Here is a 22,798-nt window from a genome sequence, read left to right as displayed (position 1 = left end):
TATGGATTAAGTGACTGTAAAATGGAAGCCATATGTTAATGATCACAAATCTCATTTTCTCTCTCTGAGGGGTTCCAGCTGACTCAGCTATTCCACAGTTATCCATTTTAAATGATAGAATTACTAATCACTTTAATTTTCTGTAGCGAAGTAATGAAACAGTACCAGGCCATTATTAAACCACTAATGAAATAGATACAACAACAAAAGCATCATTTCTCTAAGCAGAAAGCAAACACTGCAGCATCAAATGCCAGACAATCCTTCAGTTTCTCATTAAAATATCTGGTACCAATATTAATAAAATAGAACTGAATCTTGTGATGTTACCTAGCGGTGAGTAATGCACTAAAAGCTCTTTAATATTTAACAGTTTGAGAAGGCCTACTTTTAAACATATGCAAGAATAGATATTTCTTAAATTATTGAGAATTGCAGTTAATTAGAACAATTGAATTCACAAGCATTTTTCCTTCATCAATTCCCCATTTTCTTTAAGTGTCTTACCATTCATTCACATTCTGCTTGGTTTTAGCTCAGACATTCACTGTAAAAGGTCAGTGAAAAGTATGGAAGTGCCAATAAAGAAAGGCCATTTCCAGTGGTCGAAGAGCTTAGAACTAAGGCCAACACAGAGCTGTAATGACTTAGAAGATTCTGCCTGAAGAAGTGGTGAATCCTTAATTCTCTAGATGCTCCCAGGTGGAACTGAGTAAATTCTGAGTGAAAAAAACCCCCCACAGGGATGCTAGGGTGGGCCAGTGTGGGGAAGGGGAGGAATCGAGGAGAATGAGACCAAGTAGTTTGTATGTAAAGTTTGTATGTTTTCCCTGTGACCGTATAGATTTCCTCTGGTGCTCCAGTTTCCTCCCACATTCTAAAGACAAACGGGTTAGGGTTGGTAAGCTGTGGGCATGCTACGTTGGTACTGGCAGATGGCAGCCCTTGTGGCTGTTCCCTGCACAATCCTCAGACTGTGTTGGTCATTGGCACAAAATAATGCACTCCACTGCACGTTTCGCTGTCACAACGTGCATGTGACAAGTGTAAAACTAATGCTGAAAAGGTCACCTTAGCACACTCGAAATGCTGGAGGAAATCAGCAAGTCAGGCAGCATCTACGGAGGGGAATTAACAACCCACCGAGTCCCTTCATCGGCCCAAAATGTAGACTCTTTACAGCCCCTCCATAGATCTGCCTGACTTGCTGAGTTGCTCCAGCACTTGTGATTGTTGCTTAAGATTTCCAGTATCTGAAGAACCTCTTGCGTTTGTACTGCAAATGACTTGTTGCAAACAGCAGAAAAATCTGGTGTACACGATACCATTCTGTGATAGCATATACACCTCTGGGATAAGCAGGGGGGAAAAAAAATCGAGTGGCAAGACCAGACTGTGTGCGATACATTCCATGCCTTGCATTCAACCCCACCGCATTCCTATGACCACCCTTTCCTTTCATGGGTCACATCGAGTTGTACTGTAGGCTTTGCTATGCGGCCTTTATTTGGAGCGGATGGCCTACTGCAGGTCTCCAGAACCTGACGAGGGCCCAAAGGCCCTGCCTGGAGACGGCATACAGTTTTTTGATAGTTCCTTGTTTCTAATTGTCATTAAAAACAGATGGGATAGATTAAAAAATTAAAAGTACTAAATTAAATTCATATTTCAATAATAAATTAATAAAATATTAATAATAAGCAAAATATAAACACCTGCTCTCATCTTTTGAATCCAGGCTGGATGAGCCCTTGGGGTGATGTTAGAGCACAGGTTACCACTGGGTTTAGTTCATGAGAACTGTTCGTGACCCAGACAGTTCATAAATTGGAAATGAATGTTGTGATGGGAGGGGAGAATGGTTGCCAGCCGGCCTCACTGACGTAGTGGGAGGGCGAGTGAATTCACCCAGCGCTCCCAGCTCTGCCGGGCTCAAACCAGCCCCCCAGATGTTACAGCCCGGGTGGGGGGGGGGGGGGGGTGGAGCAGGGTGGCGTGCTGAGAGAAGGCATGTGGAGCAGACACATTGTCACCTGGCAGGAGAAGCCTGGAAGCCCTGAGTAGGTGGAATATTTGACCCGTGGGTCTTCCAAACACTCGCCTGTACTGTAGGTACGGGGTGTCGATAAGTCAGACGCTCAGTACCTAGGGAGGACCTACACCTGCTCTGCCTAACATGAAGTTAAAGGGGCAGGAAGTTGATTGGACTCATTACCTCAGCATGACCTCATTCACAGCCACTGTCTGTGCCGAGTCCAGAGGCAGAACGGGAAGTTAAATGCTCTGTCGTGCTTGACCACACTTCTGTGTGGCAATGCACAGGCACAATAGTTAGCAATGTAGTGATCAGTGAAGATCAGATAAAAAATAATCCATTATTTTCTTCTATTGATGACTATGTTCTGACACTGTTGATGTTAGAGGGAATGAATATGTTGTCCACTGTCAAGCTGATGATGAAGAACCTGGGATGCAGGAGGCTGGGCAAGCTATCCGTGTGCTAAGGACACCATGTTCCATCCACCACATGCGGAACTACCCGGTGGCCAAATATTTTAATTCCCATTCCCATTCCCGGTCTGACATGTCGGTCCAAGGCCTCCTTTTATGCCACAATGAGGCCACCCTTGCATTCCGTCTGGATAGCCTCCAACTTGATGGCATGAAAATCAATTTCTCCTTCTGGTAAAAAAAAATCTCCTCCCACTGCCTCTATTCCCTACCCTGACCTTCCACCTCTTCTCAGCTACATGTCACTATCACTTCCCCCTGGGCCCTGTCCTCCTTCCCTTTCTCCTATGGTCCACTCTCCTCTCCTGTCAGAATCCTTCTTCTCCAGCACTTTACCTTTCCCACCCACCTGGCTTCATCTATCACCTTCCAGCTAGCCTCCTCCGCCTCCCCCCCCCACCTTTTTATTCTGGCATCTTCCCCCTTCCTTCTCAGTGCCCGAAACGTCGGCTGTTCATTCATCTCCATGGATGCTGCCTGACCTGCTGAGTTCCTCCAGCATTTCGTGTGTGTTGCTATTAGTGTGCTAATCTCAGCTTTGCCAGGAGTGATTGGGGCACAGACAATGACATTTTGATCTAAACGTTCTTGCAATCTGACGTTAAATTTTCTGTAATTTTTTGGAATGGGTCATTAAATTTTAGGAACTCATTAACTTCATATGACAAAGATTTCGGACTAATACAGCGAAAGATAATCATGACAATACAGAATGCATTAGGAAGATGGAGAGGGAAATTAAAAGGCCTTTAAGTGATCTGTGACAAGGCTAACTATATAAAAGGAAACTAAAGACTTTTGTAAGCATATATAAAGTAAAAGAATAATTAGCTTGCAATTAGGGCCATTAAGGTGTGAAAGGAGAGATTTAACTGTAGTGGCCATGTAGAAAATTTCATCCTTGGTTGAATGGTTGCTATTTTTAAACATTTTAAATAATTTTTTCATGATACTTTCGGTTCCTGTCTTAATCTCAAGTTGCAGTCCCATTCTTTGTTTCGCTCTTTGTAATACACTGGTGCTTTGCATGGTGCTCAGAATGTGCTCCCAGGGCTGAGGCTGCCCATTCAATCAGAGTGCTAAACTGCCTCATTGTGGTATATAGAATGATGCATTGCCACCGGTGTTGCTGTGTGGGGGACCTGGCAGGAATGCCTGCCCTTCCCACCTGCTTGCACCAGTCTATTGTACTTTGCACCATTCTGCTGGTTTACAATGTCCCTGTGTTTACTGTTGCGTTTATTATTACTGCATATGCTGTTCAACCCCGCGAGCTTTGTACGAACGAGGAATTTCATTGCACACTGGTATGCATAAAAATAAACTAATCTGAATGTGAATCTGAAGCTGGGCGAGTCCACAGCTCCCCCTGGTCCTAGAGTCATAGACTGCTACAGCAGAAAAACAGGCCCTTCATCCCAGCTGGACCATGCTATCCATACCCTTCCTATCCATCTGCTTATCTAAACTGCCCTTAAATATTGCATTGAACCCTGGGGAGAACTTACTAGAAGTTAGAGAAATCTGATTTTAATTCTACTTCCCATTCTGACATGTTGATTCACGGCCTCTTCTATTACCATGATGAGGCCGCCCTCAGGTTGGAAGAGCAACAGCTCATATTCTGTCTGGATAGCCAGAACATCAATTTCTCTAACTTTTGGTAATGTTCTCCCCTCCCCCTTCTCTCTTTCTCCATTTCCCATTCTGGCTCCCCTCTTACTCCTTTTCTTCTGTTCACCTGCCTATCACTTCCCTCTGGTGCCCTTCCTCTCAAAGTCCACTCTCCTCTCCTATCAGGTTCCTTCTTCTTCAGCACTTTACCTTTCCCACCTATCACCTTCCAGCTTCTTACTTCATCTCCCCTCCCCCCACCTGCCTAACTTCTCCTAATTTGGCTTCACCTGATAACTGCCAGTTAGTACTCCTACCCCACACCTCCACATTCTTGTGCTGCCTTCTTCTCCCTTCCTTTCCAGTCTTGATGAAGGGCCTCGGCCCGACACGTCGACTGTTTATTCCTTTTCATAGATGCTGTCTGACCGGCTGAGTTCCTCCACTAGTTTGTGCTTTTTACCTTAAATTTGGTTTGCTCCATTAAATGGCCAGCAATGATATAATGAATCAGATGCTCTACATTCAAGTTATAAAGTTCTAGTATTCTCTTAGACTCAACGATAGCACTCACTGCTGAAGGAGTCATGCACTAATGAGAAACCAGAGAAGATCTGCAGGTGCTGGAAATAAACACAAAATGCTGGAGGAACTCAGCAGGCCAGGCAGCATCTGTGGGAAAGAGTACAGTCGACTTTTTGGGCCAAGACCCTTCAGCAGGACTGGAGAAAAAAATTACTGAGGAGTAGATTTAAAAGGTGGGGGGAGGGAAGAGAGAAACACAAGGTGATAGGTGAAACTCGGAGTGGGAGGAATGAAGAGCTGGGAAGTTGACTGGTGAAAGAGATAGAAGGCCGTGGAAGAAAGAAAAAGTGGGGGGAGAGCGCCAGAGGGTGGCAAAGGGTGGGCAAGGAGGCAAGGTGAGAGAAGGAAAAGGGGATGGGAAATGGTGGTGGGGGGCATTATCAGAAGTTCGAGAAATCGATGTTCACGCCATGGAGGCTACCCAAACAGAATGCAAAGTGTTGCTCCTGCAACCAGAGCGTGGCCTCATCACGACAGTGGAGGTGGCCATGGATGGACATACACTCTAATGAGAGTTACTTTACTCTCTTGTGCCTATACTCTAACGAGCGTCAGGATTTTGAGAGAGGTGAGAAGATTAAATGCTTTGAAATTACAGCGAGGCACACTAGAATGTGTAATAATACTTAATTTTTTTTGGGCTTATGAAATAGCTATCACACTACAATTTTGGTCACCTATTAAATAGTGACCAAATAAAGCCAGCAGTCTGTCTAATAACTGATTATAAACCTACCTTTCCAGTCCAGGTAACCCCTTTAAATATGCAGAAGTAAACAATAACCCAGGCGAGGGCAAGGAAACCAAAGAGCTCCCAGCGCATGTTTCCAAGGTTATCCAGACCACTTGTCTTCTGAAGAACCTGGTAACTAAACAAACGAGGCAAAGATAATGCAATCTCAGTGGTCACAATTCATTTACAAGTAGATTTTTCTTCTCCATTGCTGGTAATGACAATAAGCAGAAACCGAGATGAGAAAAGATAGTTGAAGCAGAATTGAAATGAAGCACAACAAAGGAAAACAAGTAAAACGAATTGGGTTGTCCAGACTTCTCAATGTTTTACACAAATTACCGCAGAGACTTGAAGTAATCTTGAACTAGCGGAATATAGGAGAAATCAGACTGAACTCCGTGATGGGGGAGGGATCAACGGTGACATTTTTTGTGCATTGGAAACTATCTGTATTTTCATCTAGGTGTTAAACTTGCATTTTATGAATAATGGATTGTCGATTCGTCAGATGGCGAAATGGAATGTTCCAAAGTGAATGCCATAGACAAAGAGAACTGCAGAAGATGTTGCTTGCCACATTTCCTTGTGGACTCCACACCATTTACCAGCAGCAAGAAATGTTTAAGCTGAACAAAAGCTTCCGTTTTTTTTAGCTTGTGCTTTTAGTTCTTTCATTGTTTTCCGGAAGATAACAAAAAAAAGACTGATGCTTTAAAGCTGAGTAATCATCATGAATAACCTCACTGAAAATAAAAGTGGAAACAGTACTTAATTAGAAGGACAGGGAATCCCTTTGTGGCCATCAAATTACATTTGTTTCTTAATATTTCAATTTGAAAAAGATAGAAGTATAGCAGTGATAATTGTGATTAATTGTTAATGAGTTATTTCTTTTTCTTAAACGTTAATCATTTATGATTGACTAGAGTAAAATGGAAGCCAATGATGATTACAAATTTATACACAAAACACCTGCAGAGTAATGGGAGCATTCATTGCTAGACTGTAGGAACAGCACTTTCAGTTAAACACCATTAGTCAGGTAATTGATCAGGGAAGGAAGTCAGTCACTCTTACCTGTGGGATAATTCTCAAATGAATCTTAATGCAACACTCCACTAATCAACCTAGCAAATTACTAGATTAAGATGCAAATAGGGATGAGCAAGAATTACTGCCATTGATAACAATAAGTAAACACATAAAAAAACTGGAAATTTTCTAATGAAGGATGGTGGTCCAAACTGTTTATTCATTTTTAAAGACGCTGCCTGACCTGTTCCTCCAGCATTTTGTGTGTGTTGCAACGGAAATCTACTAATGAAGAAAGGATTAAGATGGGGAATTTTGGATGTGATGAAGTTACTGTGGTGTTGATTCAGGATTAATACAGGTGAGGAAGACCCTTTATTTGTTTCTGAGATGTACGTAACACTACTGTTGCTATACTTATAGCATACCTTTAGTTCCCTGAGAAGGTAGCGATTAAGTTTTTTGACTTCTCTCAATGCATTGTACAATTTAATGACTTTCTAGGCCACTTTAATGGCTCTTGAGAACCAAGCATATACTGAAGATTAAGGTGGTACTTAAGACTGCTCCCTTCCACATGATGTAACAGGGTACCATATGGAAGTTATTATTTGTTGGCACTCAGTTCTAACATGGTGAATATGTTATTGTTGTGGCAACAAATTTCACTGATTCACATCCAACTCTCACCCTAACAGGTTTGGTGTTACTGTGGGATTCATGTGATCTCAAAATACATATACAAGGTTGGGAATGCAAAATGTTATCCTCCTAAGATAATATTAGTTTCTATATACTATGTGGATAGACTTCCATTTTGTACTAATTTTGTGGGAACTACGTTTGATTGTGAGCAGTCAAGGAGAGGCTCCTTAGTATTTACCAGTTCCCTCAAAATGGCAACCAGAGATTTGACAAATCTTACAGAGTCATAGAAAAGTATATCACAGGAACAGGTCCTTTGGCTCATCTAGTCCGTGCTGAACCATTTAAGCTGCCTTCTCCCATCGACCTGCACTAGAATCATGACCCTCCATACCCTCTGTTGTACCCTCTCTTAGCACTGAAATCAAGCTTGGCGGCTCATCCCACACTCTCACGACCCACTGAGCAAAGAGTTCCCCTTAAACATTTCATTTTCCATCCTTAGCCCACAACCTCTAGTTGTAGTCCCACCCAACCTCAGTGGAAAAAGCCTGCTTCCATTTACCCTATCTATATCCCTCATAATTTTGTATACCTCTATCAAATCCGTTCTCAATCTTCTACATTCTAGGAATAAAGTCCTAACCTATTTAATCTTTCCTTAAAACTCAGTTCCTCTAGTCCTGGCAACACCCACGTCAATTTTCTCTGTACTTTTTCAACATTTATCTTACCTGTAGGTGGTGACCAAAACTGTACACAATACTCCAAATTAGGCATCACCAACATCTTATATAACTTCAACATAGCGTCCTATCTCCTGTACTCAGTACTTTGATTTTGAAGGGCAATGTGCCAAAAGTTTTCTTTCTGACCCTACCACCCTCTGCCACCACTTTCAATGAATTATGGCGCTGTATTCCCAGATCCAGTTGTTACACTGCATTCCTCAGTGACCTGCTGTGCACTGTGTAAGACCTACCTTGACTGCAGAGTGTAAAACTTTGCTCTTGTCTAAATTAAATTCCATCCGCCATTTTTCAGTCCATTTTTCCAGCTGGTCCAGATCCTGTTGCCAGTTCTGACAGTCTCCCTCGCTGTCCACCACATCCCCAAACGTGCTGTCATCCGAAATTTGCTGATCCAATGGTCATTCAGACTCAGCACCACTAGTCACAGGCCTCCGGTCATCTGCTACCACTCTCTGGCTTCTCCCTCAAAGCCACAAATTTACTACCTCATCTTGAATGCCAAGTGACTTCTTGACCAACTTCCTATGCGGGACCTTGTCAAATGCTTTGCTGAAGTCCATGTAGACAATATCCACTGCCTTGTCTTCATCAGCTTTCATGGTAACTTCCTCAAAAGACTCTGTAAGTTTGGTTAGACACAACCTAACATGCACAAAGCTATACTGACTAAGCCTAATCAGTCTGTGTTTATCGAAAACTCATATATTCGGTTCCTTCCAATAACTTTTCCACTACTGATGTAAGGCTCACTGGCTTATAATCTCCTGGTTTATTTTTAGACCCTTCCTAAAACAGCAGAACAAAATTAGCTACCCTGCAGTCCTCTGGTACCTCACCTGTCACTAAGGATGATTTAGATATCTCTGCTAGGGCTCCTGCAATTTCTGCACTTGCCTTCCACAGGGTCTGAGGGAACTCCTTCTCAGGCCCTGGGGATTTATCCACCCTGATTTGCCTCAAGACAGCAAACACCTCCTCCTCCTCCTCCTCAATCTGTGTAGGATCCATGACCTCACTGCTGCTTTGCTCCACTTCTATAGATTCTGCGTCCATCTCCTGTTCTGTTTTAACAACGGACAAAATATTTTCTCTTAGAACAAACTAAAGAGAGTTAACGTGAAAGCTACAAAACAGACAAATAATTACTTTAGTCAGAGGGTGGTAAATCTGTGGAATTTGTTGCCACGAGCGGCTGTGGAGGCCAAGTCATTGGGTGCATTTAAGGCAGAGATAGATAGGCTCTTGATTAGCCAGGGCATCAAAGGGTTTGGGGAGAAGGCAGGGGAGTGGGGATGACTGGAAGAATTGGATCAGCCCATGATTGAATGGAGGAGCAGACTCAATGGGCCAAATGGCCTACTTCTGCTTCTATATCTTACAGTCTTAATACAAAGTTAGACCAAGTAAGGGCTTTTTGTAAGTCACATATAAATTTGTTTTAATATAAATGTTCATTTTAATTAAAATTAATTAAGTCTGAGTTAAAGGTGGGTAAACAAAGGTACAGATTCTAGTTTTCCCATCATGAGTAATGCAGGAACTATGATGCTGAGGTTGCAGATTGCTCTCTTGAGCTCTGGATTCAGGCCTGTTGTTGACTGACAGTCCCTTTCCATAGGAACGGGTAGCTGGCCACCATTTTGTTCAGCAGGGAGAAGGGAACAGTAATGGATTCACAGTTATTAGACATCTGGCCCATATACAAAAGGGACAGTCGAGATACCTGACCTAATATATGGTTAACCATCTATAAGTAGATGGTTTTGAGAGATCACTACTGTTAATTCAGTTAACAGTGGATTCAGCCCCCAGTACTCCCCTAGCTCCTGAACCTTTACAGAAAATATTAACTCTTGGTGTGAGGAATCCTTGGCCATATCCTGCAACTCTCCTCCACATATCTCATGCCCTTTCGATTTGATGGGTGCGGGGGGGGGGGGGGGGGGGTTGCCACTCCTCAGACATATTGATTTCCTAGGGACTGAGGGTGTCTTCCTTCCGCTTTGGCTTTGTGGGTCCTGAAGTTCGTGAAGCTGAAATAGGATAAGGCAGGAAATGGCTGAAAGGAGGACGAACGGGTAGATCGTGAGGCCTGCACACCCTCTGTTCCCGTGCGCACTTCTCTGCGTTCCTGAGGCAAAGTGTCAATGTTCTCAGTACATTCCTGAAAGCCCCTTCCCCACAATGCGTGGTCGTGAGTAAGATGTTTCTAAGAGACTGAAGGAATGTACATCTCTGTTTGCCTGGCAACGTCCTCCTATGGCAGAGCACAGAACTTTGGTTTTGTTTTGAGACACTGATGATAACATAGCCTGCCCTATATGCAACTGAATGAGCGTAACTAGGATCTCAACACTGGAAAGTATGGCCTGGGGGTAAATATTGGCACTGCTCCTCTGAATTAACGACCTTATTGCTGATTTTTTTTGTTGTAGGCAGACGTGATTTCCAAGTAATTTCTTTCCCCTCCCCTCCCCCCAGTAGCCCTGTAATTCTCATAATCCCTGTCTGGCAGTGCTGACGTTGTGCTTAGCAGGTGCACATGCTGGGCTAACGCTCAGCATGGACGGCTTTGATTGCACTTGTGCACTCCAGGACGGTGACATTCTTTGATGCTTCCCGTTTGTCGTTCCTTCCAGTTCAAGGATGCAGGCCGGCTGATGGGTGGATGTTTAAAAAGGGTGCCTGTTCGTGGTGGCACGTGCTCAGTGGGGGATGTGGGAGAGTGCTGGCTCCTGGAAAGTTGATTTGTTGTGCAATGTCATTGTGATCTTATTGTGGTGAATGTATTTGTGGATGTTTATGCTTGTGAAGAAGGATATGAATTCCTGTAGTTTGGCTTTTGTGTAAGTGCCCAGGCTCATGATAACAACTCCCCTGCATTCCAAGGAACAGACTATCCTTTTCTCCTAGTCGATGGTGGTATGTAAACTGTGTTCAGGATCATGGAGGAGAACTGTTTTGGTAAATAGAATGGGCAGCACTTGATCGTTAGGTGTTCCAGGTCAGGGGGAACACACGTTTGACGAAACTGCCGCATTGGAGCTCCATAAAGAGTTTATTATGAAACACATATGCCCACCTTTTGCCTTTTCTGAATCAACAGTTTAGTCCATCCTGTGTTTTGAAAAGCCTTTGGGTCTGATTGCTCTATCTGGCATGTTTGGAGCAAGCCAAGTCTTGGTAAAACACAGAACACAACAATCCCTCATTTCCCTCCCCTATAGCAATCTTGCCCTTAGGTTCTCCATCTTGTTCTCCAGCGTCTGCCCATTTTCTAACAAGATTCTGGGTCAAGTGGGTCTCATTCCTCTGTGCTTCAGCCTGGCTTTGAGCTGCCCCGGCCACGGTGATGACCTTCATCCTCTTAAAGGTGCTGTACCTGCTTGCTGGAGAGTTATGTCCGCTAGTCATTCAGAATATTGTGAAATCTGTAGTTCATTAAGTCAGTTCAAAACTATGTTGCTTAAGGGGAAATTACATGCTGCAAATTGCAGTGCAAGTCATTCAAAAGAAGTATATTGAGAAGTTTTGTAAGCAACCCACAGAACTTAGCCATGGTTCAATGGTGACATTTTATAAAATAATTGCTGGATGAGAATATTGTTGATGATTCTTTCACTTGGCTAACATACTCAAATGTGAAATTTTGAAGAAATTAAGATATTGTGTTATATTAAAAGCATGACTGAACTCTATTTGAATGGGCAACTGCGTTAGCTGCAACGGAAAGATTAACATGGCAGTGGACATTAAACTTGTATAAATATCTGTTACAATCTGGATAGTTTTCTAGACTTGGTCACTGTAACACAAGGTGCATCCACTGGGGACTCAGAGGCAATAGTTAACCATCTGGGTGTCACAGGAAATTGTACCAGCAATGAACAACAGTTTCTTGATCCTCCAATAGCTTAACATGAGCTTGTAGCCAGACATATAACAGTCTAAACTATAGGATCATATTTTAAAAAATGAAAAGGGACATTTATGCAGGAAAAAAATCCTATAAAAATATCCCAAAATAGTCATGTTTTTCTTTCAGAACAACAAAGCGAGGTATGTAGAATTTCCATTTGTGGAAAGGATTTGGGCAGAGCCATTTGTTTCATGGTGTATGGTCTTCCATGGAATCCCATTCTGTGGCCGTGATTGTATTAGTGGATCCCAAGAGCTAATGGCTTAATAAGACATGATTTATGCAAACTAAACTAATCAGCACGAATAGGGTGGGAGCAGAACTTTAGGTGGGCCTGGACTTTCACACAGGCTGTGGGCTCTTATTTGCCCGTGTCATTTGTCACTGACAACTTCTTTACTCAGAAGTTAGCTCTTGAATCAACACACGCAAAATGCTGGTGGAACACAGCAGGCCAGGCAGCATCTATAAGGAGAAGCACTGTCGACGTTTCGGGCCGAGACCCTTCGTCCTGATGAAGGGTCTCAGCCCGAAACATCGACAGTGCTTCGAAGGGTCTCGGCCCGAAACGTCGACAGTGCTTCTCCTTATAGATGCTGCCTGGCCTGCTGTGTTCCACCAGCATTTCGTGGGTGTGTGTGTTGTTTGAATTTCCAGCATCTGCAGATTTCCTCGTGTTTGCTCTTGAATGCTTACTTCGTCTCCCAGTAAGGCAAGGAACAAGGGAATGCCCCTGATCTTAAATTAGTGGTGTCAGGAGAAAGGGAGAGGAAAGGCTTCTAATTCTTTCCTTTACAATGTTTGCTCAGCATAGAATTTGAGTGAGCTGTGGAGAAGAGGGGTTACTGGGATGCTGGGGGAAGCATTCATTCTCTCCTTAGCATTGTACTTAATCCACTTCCTTCCCAATAGTCCAAACTTGCAACATGGGAAACTTCTTGGTCTCATTAACATATTCAAATAACCAGACTGCCTCCTAGTAATTGTTTAGCTGCCCACTTCTTGATGGAATTGGTTGGTGTGGAGGCAGATTGGGGTTCTTTGGTGTTCTACAGTATTGTTCCCCATCCTCTCCTACCTCAATCTCTCAACACCCCCTACCCGCACCCAATCCTCCCACATCCCTATCCATCAAGAACCTCTTTCTCACCAAGCTAGACTATGATTAGAAAACAAGTTTTTAATTGTTTCTCTTTCCCATGGAGATACAGCATAAAACGCAACATCTAGCTCCCGCCCATTGCCAGATCAGCCACTATAATTTATTGTCCCAAGGAGAGCCTGACTCAAATTTCAAGTAACGCTGGCAACAACAGCAGTGTATCAGTTTTCTTTTTAGTATTTTAGATGCAACTGGCCATGGTTAAATACCACACTGTTTGTTACAAACAACCCTCAAGCCAAAATGGCAAAATGACATTGAACTGGAAGGTGATTAGATTCTGAAAAGCTGTTTTCTTTCAGAATGTTTTATTTAAAACATAAGAATTATGTGCAGAATTAGGCCATTTGGCCCATCGAGTCTGCTCTGACATTTGATCATGGCTGATTCATATCCCTCTCAGCCTCATTCTCCTGCCTCTCCTGGTAACCTTTCGTGCCATGACTTATCAAGAAGCTATCAACTTCTGCCTTAAATACAGCCAATGACCTGGCATCCGCAGTCACCTGTGTCAACAAATTCAACAGGTTCAACACCCTCTGACTAAAGAAATTCCTCCTCATCTCCGTTCTACATGGACGTCCTTTCATTCGGAGGTTGTACCCTCTGGTCCTTGACTCACCTGCTATGGCAAACATCCTCTCCTCATACCATTTATCTAGGCCTTTCAACATTCAATAGGCTTCAATGCGATACCCCCGCATTCTTCTAAATCAAATCCTCCTCATTGACAAACCTTTCAATCCCAGAATTATTCTCATGAACTTCCTTTGAAGCCTCTCCAATGTCAGCACATCCTTGTCTCCCATTACTACCTCTCCAGCTTCATTTCCCAGTGGTCTGAAATCTACTCTTCCCTCTCTACGCTTCATACATATCTGAAAAAAGTTTTGATATTCTCTTTGATGTTATAAGCTAGCTTACTTTCATATTTCATCATTTTGCTCCTTATGGCTTTTTAGTTGCTTCTGTTGGTTTTTAAAAGCTTTCCAATCTGCTGACTTCTCACTAATTTTTGCTCTTTTGCTTTTATGTTGGCTTTGACTTCACTTATCAGACACGGTTGTGTTATCCTCCCTTTAGAATACTTCTTTGGGATGTATCTATCTGGTGGCTTCCAAATTGCTCCTAGAAACTCCAGACACTGTTGTCCTGCTGTCATTGTTACTCATGTATCCTTCTGTGGCCAGCTCCTCTATCATGCCTCTGTAATTCTCTTTACTTCATTGTAATACTGATACATCCGATTTTAGCTTCTCCCTCCTCAAATTACAGGGCGAATTCTATCATATTATGTTTACTGTCTTCTGAGTGTTCCTTTACCTTAAGCTCTCTAATCAAATCCAGTTCATTACACAAAACCCAATCCAGAATAGCTGATCTCCTAGTGGGCTCGACCACAAGCTGCTCTAAAAGCCATCTCATAGGCACTCTGCAAATTCTCTCTCTTGGGAACCAGATTAATCACCAACACAATTTTCCCAATCTGCCTGCGTATTGAAATCCCCCATGAATATTGTAACATTGCCTTTCAGACATGCATTTTCTATCTCCCACTGTAATTTGTAGCCCTCATCCTGGCTACTGTGTATATAGAACCATAGAACCGTAGAACATTACAGCACAGAAACAGGCCTTTTGGCCCTTCTTGGCTGTGCCGAACCATTTCTCTGCCTAGTCCCACTGACCTGCACCTGGGCCATATCCCTCCAAACCCCATATACTGTAACTCCCAGCAGGGTCTTTTTACACTTACAGCTCCTTAACTCTACCCACAATGATTCTACATCTTCTTATCCTATGTCATTTCTTTGTAGGGATTTGATTTCATTTTTTACCAAAAGAACCACCCCACTCCTTCTGCCTATTTGCCTATCCTTTCGTTATAATCCTTGGAGGTTAAGTCCCCAACTATAATCTTTCAGCCATTACTCAGTAATGCCCATAATGTCTTACCCACCAACCTCTAACTGTGCTACAAGATCATCTACTTTATTTTTGTATTCTATGTGCATTCAGATATAACACCTTGAATGTTGTGTTCATCATCCTTTTTGATTTTGTCCCCCTGTTACCCAGCAACTCAATCCACTAAATACAATTTTGCCCTATCATCAGCCTCTCTTTTCTGATAAGGTTCACTACCCACTGTCTCCCCTTATATACCAACTGCCTCATTCTCAGCCCTATCACTCGGTTTCCCATCCCCCTGCCAAACGAGCTGAAACCCTCCCCAACAGTTCTAGCAAACCTGCCCGCAAGGATATTGGACCCCCTTGGGTTTAGATGTGACCTGTCCCTTGTGTACAGGTCATACCTTCCCCAGAAGAGATCCCAATGATCCTGAAATCTGTAACCCTGCCCCCCTGCACCAGTTCCTCGGCTATGCATCCATCTGCCAGATTGTCCTATTCTTACCCTCATTCACATGTAGCCCAGGCAGTAATCCAGGGATCACTACCCTGGAGGCCCTGCTTTTCAGTCTTCTACCTAGCTTCAAATATTTTCTCTTCAGGACCTCCTCCCTTTCCTACCTATGCAATTGGTGCCAATATGTACCAAGACTTCAGGCTGCTTACCCTCCCACTCCAAAATGCCACGGACCCGATACGAGATATCCCTAATCCTGGGAGGCAACATACCATTCAGGTGTCCCTATCGCGTCCACAGAACCTCACGTCTACTCCTCTAACTATGGAATCCTGTATCACTATTCCAGTCCTCTTCTCCCCATTCCCTACTGAGCCTCAGTGCCAGAGACCCAGTCATTGTGACTTCCCCCAGTAGTTTGCCCCCTATCCCCAAACAGTATCCAAAGCGGTATACTTATTATTGAGGGGATCTGCCACAGGCTGCCCATTTCTCTTCCTTCTCCTGACTGTCCTGCAATTTAGGGGTAATTTCTGTTGATGGAGAAACAGAAGAATGAAAGCTTGGTAGACTTGGTAATAAAAAACTTTAAAATTGTAAAATGGTCATGGTTTCATATCTGTGCTTTGAAATATAAAACTTATTTTGATACTCATCAGAGTGTAAATGCACCAGGATAACTGTAACTTTCACTGGAATATCAGAATGCCCTTTATCTAGTGCAGAAAGAAGACTTTCCCATTTGTTGCTGTTTCTAGTTAGACTGCAGTATTTTGGACAGCTCTCATTGATATTGGTGGTGGGGTGGAAATACGCCTCTGCCAAAGAAGGAGTTAGGCATTCCTTTCCTCCGCTAGCCTGCATGTGTAAGGTGTAACGTGGTGGATGGTCATGTGAGCAGCTGGTACATGTCACAAGTCCTGGTTATACGACCACTGATGCCAGACAGACAACCTCAGAAGAGCATTGATGAAGGCTGGGGTCACCCATTTCATAATTACACTGCTCAGAAGAAGGCAAAGCACTTCTGTAGAAAAATTTGCTTATAACAGTCATGGTCACAGAGCCATTATCGCCTACGTCGTACAACATGGCACATAATGATGGCGAAGGTTCTTGAGAGAAATCTCGACATGGACAATGATGGCAAAATTATCTTGACCTCCCATATATTCACCAATCTATCCATCATCAAAAGTGTTGACTGCTCCTTATTTTTGGCTTCTTCCACTACTGACTCAGCCAGTCACTGAATAACCTCTCTGAGTCATACCCTGCAACAATTCCTTTCTTTGTCACTAACGACCTTCTGAAAATCTTTCTTTTCAAGCAGCCTTTTGGTTAGTTTTTGTGCAATGATCAGCATCCTTTTATCATTTACTTCAGTGACTGTTTATAAAGTTTTATTCATCTTTCTCAATCCCCAACTTTGCCAAATATCTTCGGTACCTTCTGTTCTTTGAAATATTAATTTGGTGCTACATAATTATGCCCCATTCAGAAACTCTTCACTGAAATAACCATCAAGAACATGTGATTGTACGTAAGGATTTACAGTTTAGTCTAATCCTCTCCTTAACGTCCAGATTTGGCCACTTCTGACACGAACTTTCTGGATAGCAATCAGATGGGCAGCTCCTCTTAATTTCCTTCTTTTCATGATTCCCATGAAAGTAACCGTGGAGTTTAGATTTGGATAATTAAGTTCACCTTCATCTGATTTCAGTAAATGTTAGTGTCAGCGATGCTTTCCTTGATGGTACAGGCTCATTATAAAATCATAGTCGGTCCAATTCTTCAGAGGAGGAAATCTGCTCTCCTTAACCTGATTAGAACCCGCACGGTCCTCTTGATCCATTATGTGGTTGACTCATAACTTAGAGGTAATCATGAATGGACAACAAATGCTAGCATTGCCAGTGATAACCACATTTTAAACATAGAACATAGAAGATTACAGCACAATACAGCTGTTTGGCCCATTACTTACTCCAAGATCAATCTAACTCTTCCCTCCCAAAAGCCCTCCGTTGCCATTTCATCCATGTACCTCTCTAGGCTTGCCTTAAATGGCCCTAATGTACCTGAATCAATAAACACCTCCCTTTCGGGGAATTGAACCCCAGTCTTCTGAATGACAGGCAGGGATACTAACCACTATACTAGTAAGTAATAATAAGAGGGCACAGTTTTAAGGTAGTTGGAGGTAGGTACAGAGAGGATGTCTAGGGTAAGTTATTTACGCAGAGAGTGGTGAGTGTGTGGAATGGGCTGCTGGCAACAGTGGTGGAGGCGGAAACGATAGGGCCTTTTAAGAGCTCCTGGATAGGTACATGGAGCTTAGAAAAATAGAGGGCTGTGGGTAACCCTGGGTAATTTCTAAAGTAAGTACATGTTTGGTACAGCAATGTGGGCCAAAGGGCCTGTATTGTGCTGTAGGTTTTCTATGTTTCTATATTTCTTCTAATAAGGAACCACATACGGTAAATAAGTTATCTGGGCAAGCTGAAGGTAAAACTTAACCAGTCTAATTATACAGTCTGTCAGTGAATGCACTATCTAAGCTGCATCCTTTAATTTATTCTGTCTAGCCTTATATTTAGGCAAAATGTCTACATATTCTAATTATAAGAAAAAACTCCATACTTTGGTTTTTTTTTGCTTTGGAAACTTGCTCTGTCCATTTGCTTCCAGAAGCTCAGAGAGGGCCAATGAATTTTGAAACCTCTTACTGATTAGTTTTGAAAACCATTCCCCATCTCCAATGAAGGATCATCGATCTGAAATATTAACTCAATTTTTTTCTGTTTCCATTTTCCATGTCTGTTGTTTGTGCAGACAGAATCTGGGAGCTTCAAAACATCGAAGAGCATCCTGCAGTTGGTAATTTTACCATAATGCCAATTCAAATTGCTAATGGAATATTTTTAATAGATTTCCATGTTTTATTCATTACCAATTACAAGGGCATTAACAGAACGTCAGTGAAAATGTTTGATAATGTAGCACTTCTGTATCAGCTATGAACAGATAATTAGACATAGAGCTGAATGAAGGCTATCATGTGTATGAATTTTTACTAGTTTTATGCATACTAATATTTTGTGGTTAACCCTAAATTGTTGAAAAGTTTCTGTAGTTCACTGAAAGCCAGAAGCTGGAATTAGGTGATAAGGAGAAATCTATGGTGTTCCAAGGATCCTTAAAAATCATGGGCACAACCCTACCATCCATTGAGGACATCTTCAAGAGTTGGTGCCTCAAGAAGGTAGCATCCATCAATAAAGACCCTCACCACCTGGGAAATGCCCTCTTCACCTTCCTGCCAACAGGGAGAAGGAAAAGGAGCCAGACGATCCAAACTCAGCTTCTTCCCGTCTGCCACCAGATTTCTGAACTGTCCATGAACCCATGAACACTACCTCATAATTCATCTTTTGTGTGACTTATTTATGTAACTTATAACTTAGTAACTTTATGTCTCGCACTGTACTGATGCCACAAAACAACTTTCACGACATATGTCAGTTAGAATAAACCCGATTCCGTTTCAGAAAAGTCCAGCAGATGTCTACAATTCTGGCACGACTGCGACGTGAGTTCAGGTGATGCCACAGTACTAGGGGTGTTAACACACAAGTACTCAAAGCAAACAGATCCTGATGTTGCTCTGTTGAAAGCTGGTTTTGTGGAGATTAAACACTAGAATTAAAGTGGCACATTCATGGATCAACACTTGTCCGGATGTGTTCGGCTTCACAACACTCAAGAAGCTTGACACCATTCAGGACATAGCAGACCACTCAACAGGCACCCAGAAGCATTCACTCACTCCACCACCAACACATAATAATCCTGGTGAATTGCTCCAGGATGCACTGCAGCAATTCACCAAGTCTCCTCAGACACTATCTTCTGAACTCACAACCTTAACCATCTGGAAGGACGAGAGCCACAAAAGCAGACGACGCCACCTCTTGGAAGTTGCCCTGCAAGCCACACACTCCTGACTTGTAAATGGATCACTGAGTCAGCTCCCTCCTTGATAGCATTGTGGATAGAGCCACACCTCGTGGACTGCAGTAGTCCAGAAAGGCAGCTCACCACCATCTTCTCAACGACAACTATGGATGGGCATTAAATATATTTACCATGGAAGCGATGGTCAATTGCTTGCAATCTGGTTCCCGGGCTTGTAGGCCCTCAACGAGTAATGCTAATGTACAGCATAATACAAATCAGAAAATTAAAGCTGCATGTTGCTAAGGTAAATCAATAATCACAGAGGACCTTAATCTACCTATAAATGGAGCAAATCAAATTAGCAGTAGTAGAGCAGCAAATGAATTCATGGAATGTTAAATGGGTGGTTTTCTCGACCAGTATGCCGACGAACCAGTGAAGGAACAGGTAGATATTGTGTTGTGTAATGAGAAAGAGCTCATTGAAGATCCAGTAGGGAACATTGATCAAAATATCATTTTTAAAAATTAAGATTAAAAGTGTATTAGTTAATCTGAAGATGGAACCTTAAATATGTATTATGGAAAAACTCTGGCAAGGGTTGGCTGAGTTACACTGGGGAAACTACATCGAAAGGCATAACAGTAAATAAGCAATGTTTAACTTTTGAAGAATTAATATATAAATATCGATAAATTACATACACATATATTGAAACATATACAGTGTATTTTATATGTATTTCTAAGTCAAAAAGGGAGAATGATCCAATGTGGCTCCAAAGAGAAGTTAAAAGTAATTCTGATGAAAGGACAATGACTCAAAGATTATTTTTCCCTGACTATGATGCAGAAAAACTACTGTTGTCAGCTAAAGGACAAAGGGCTGGAATAAATCTCCACTGATGCTCTTGACCTGCTGAGTTTCTTCAGCATTTTGTGTGCGTTGCTCAGAAAAAAAATATAAAGTGTTGCCAAAACATAAAAAACAGCGAGGCAGAGGATATTTCAGAAATCAGGAAAGGAGAACCCAAAGGCAATGATAACGAAAGAGAAAACAGTGGAAGTTAATGAGAAACAGAAATAAAATTATTATATAGCTCTTATAGATATGTATATAAAAAAGAACAGCAAAAGCCAATGTGGGTTCCTAACAGATTTAGACACTGAGAAAATATATTGGGGAATATGGAATTTGCCAAGTAATTAAATAAATATTTCTATTTTTGTTTGTCATCATGGAAGAAGATACAAAAAGACATTGCAGAAATATAACAGAATAGCAGTTCCACATTGATTGAGATACTCATAAATTAGTATGGGAAAAATCTGGTGTTGGACAAATTACTGGGATTGAAAGGTAACAAATACTCAAGACTTGGAACTTGTAAGAAGGTGGCTATGGAAATAGTAGATGGGCTGATTATCATTTTCCAAACTTCTGTATATTCTAAAAAGATTCCTACAAATTGCAAGGTAACAAATTTAATCCTATTGTTTAAAAAAAAGAGTTAGATATATAACAGAAAACAGTTAGCCTGACATCAGTAGTAGTGAAAATACTAGAATCTATTATTAAGGAAGTGGTGAAAGGCTACTTGAAATATCCTCCCCCTCAACAATTTCTGCTTTGGCTCCTCCCCTTTCTTCTAAGCTCAAGGGGTAGCCACGGACACCTGCACAGACCCCGGCTATGCCAGTCTTTTCATTGGCTATGTGTAACTGTCCATGTTCCAAACATTCCTTGAAAATGCTCCCCATCTCTGTCCACACTACACTGACGACTGTCTCATCAATTTCATCAACTTTGCCTCCAACTTCCACCCTACCCTTAAATTTGCTTGGTCCATTCCTGACATCTCTCTTCCTTTTCTTGATTTCTCTGTCTCCATCTCTGGAGACAAATTGCTTACTGACATCTTTTATAAACCTACCAATTTGCACGGCTATCTTGACTATGCCTTTTCCCACCCTGTCTCCTGTAAAAGTGCCAATCCCTTTTCTCTGTTCCTTCATTTCCTTCACAACTGTTCCCAGGATGACGCTTTCCTTTCCAGGACATCAGCGACGTCCTTCTTCTTCAAAGAATGGGGTTTCCCTTCCTCCACTATTGATGCTACCCTCACCCGCATCTCCTCCATTTTCCAAGCATCCGCGCTCACCCTATCTTCCCACCATCTCAACAGGGAAAGAGTCCTTCTTGTCATCACCTGCAATCTCAGGAACCTTCACATCCAACACATCATTCCCCATAACTTCCACCATTTTTAACAGGATCCTACACCTTTACTTCCTCTTCCAGTCTCCACTTTCCACAGGGATATCTCCCTCCGTGGTTCCCTTGTGCATTCGTATTTTCCTACTAACCTCCCTCCTGGCACTTAACTCAGCAAGTGACAGAAACGCTACACCTGCCCTTTCACCTCCTCTCTTACCTCCATTCATGGCCTCAAATCATCCTTCCAGGTGAGGCAACACTTCAGCTGCAAATCTGTTGGGGTCGTCTATTGTACCCAGTGCTCCTGATGTGGCTTGCTCTGCATCGATCAGACCTGATGTAAATTGGGGAGATCGCTCTATTGAGCACCTCTGTTCCATCTGCAGAGAGCGGAAATTTCGTGTGGCCAACCATTTTAACTCCTGACCCCATTCCCATTCTGACATACCTATCTAAGTCCTCCTCTTCTGCCATGATGAAGCTGCTCTCAGGATGGAGGAGCAACACGTCACGTTCTGTCTAGGTAGCCTTCAACCTGATGGCATGAACACCGTTTTCTTCCGTAATGTTTTTCTATTTTTCTTTTCCCTTTCTCCTTCCCTCTTCTTCTACTCCCCACTCTGGCCTCTTGCCTTTTCTCTTCACCTGCCCAATGTGTCTGCCTCTATCACCACCATTGGCAATGTATTCCATGAACCCACGGCTCTCTGTGTTAAAAGCCTACCACTGAGATCACCCCCATTCAGTCACTTTAAAATTTTCCCCTTGTACTATCTATTTCCACCCTAGGAAAAATTCTCTGGTTGTCCACTTGATCTATGATTCATATCTTCTTGTACAGCACTATCGAATCATTTCTCATCTTTCTTTACTCCAAAGAGAAAATTCTTAGCGTGCTCAACCTATTCTCATAGAATGCTCTCCAAACCAGGCGGCATCCTGGTAAATTTCCTTTGCACCCTCTCTAAAGCTTCCACATCCTTCCTGTAACAAGCTAACCAGAACTGGGAGCAAGTGTGATCTAACCAGGGTTTTATAGAGCTGTAATATTACCTCATGGCTCTTCAACTCAAGCCCCTGAATAATGAAGGTCAACATACCATACGCCTTCTTAACAACTCTATCAACTTGAGAGGCAATTTTGAGGGATCTAAGGATGTGGACCCCACAATCCCTCTGTTCCACCACACTGCTAAGAATCCTGCCTTTAACCCTGTATTCAGCCTTCAAATTTGATTTTCTAAAGAGATTCACTTCATAATTCTCTGGGTTGAACTCCATCTGCCACTTCT

General features: G+C 42.5%; 1 protein-coding gene across 2 annotated transcripts in view; it reads right to left on the bottom strand.

Moving 5' to 3' along the window:
* LOC140731756 (sodium- and chloride-dependent GABA transporter ine) overlaps nt 1-22,798 on the bottom strand; it is a 123,165-nt gene that overhangs the window by 45,223 nt on the left and 55,144 nt on the right. For both annotated transcript variants that reach the window (XM_073053523.1, XM_073053522.1), the window contains exon 4: nt 5,447-5,579. In XM_073053523.1, coding sequence (XP_072909624.1) covers nt 5,447-5,579 — 133 coding nt within the window. The remainder of the gene's footprint in view (nt 1-5,446; nt 5,580-22,798) is intronic.

This window comes from Hemitrygon akajei, chromosome 8 (assembly GCF_048418815.1).
Source record: "Hemitrygon akajei chromosome 8, sHemAka1.3, whole genome shotgun sequence".
Taxonomy (NCBI): Eukaryota; Metazoa; Chordata; class Chondrichthyes; order Myliobatiformes; family Dasyatidae; genus Hemitrygon; species Hemitrygon akajei.
The sequence above is the reverse complement of the archived record's forward strand: the minus strand, read 5'-3'. Positions and strand labels throughout refer to the sequence as shown.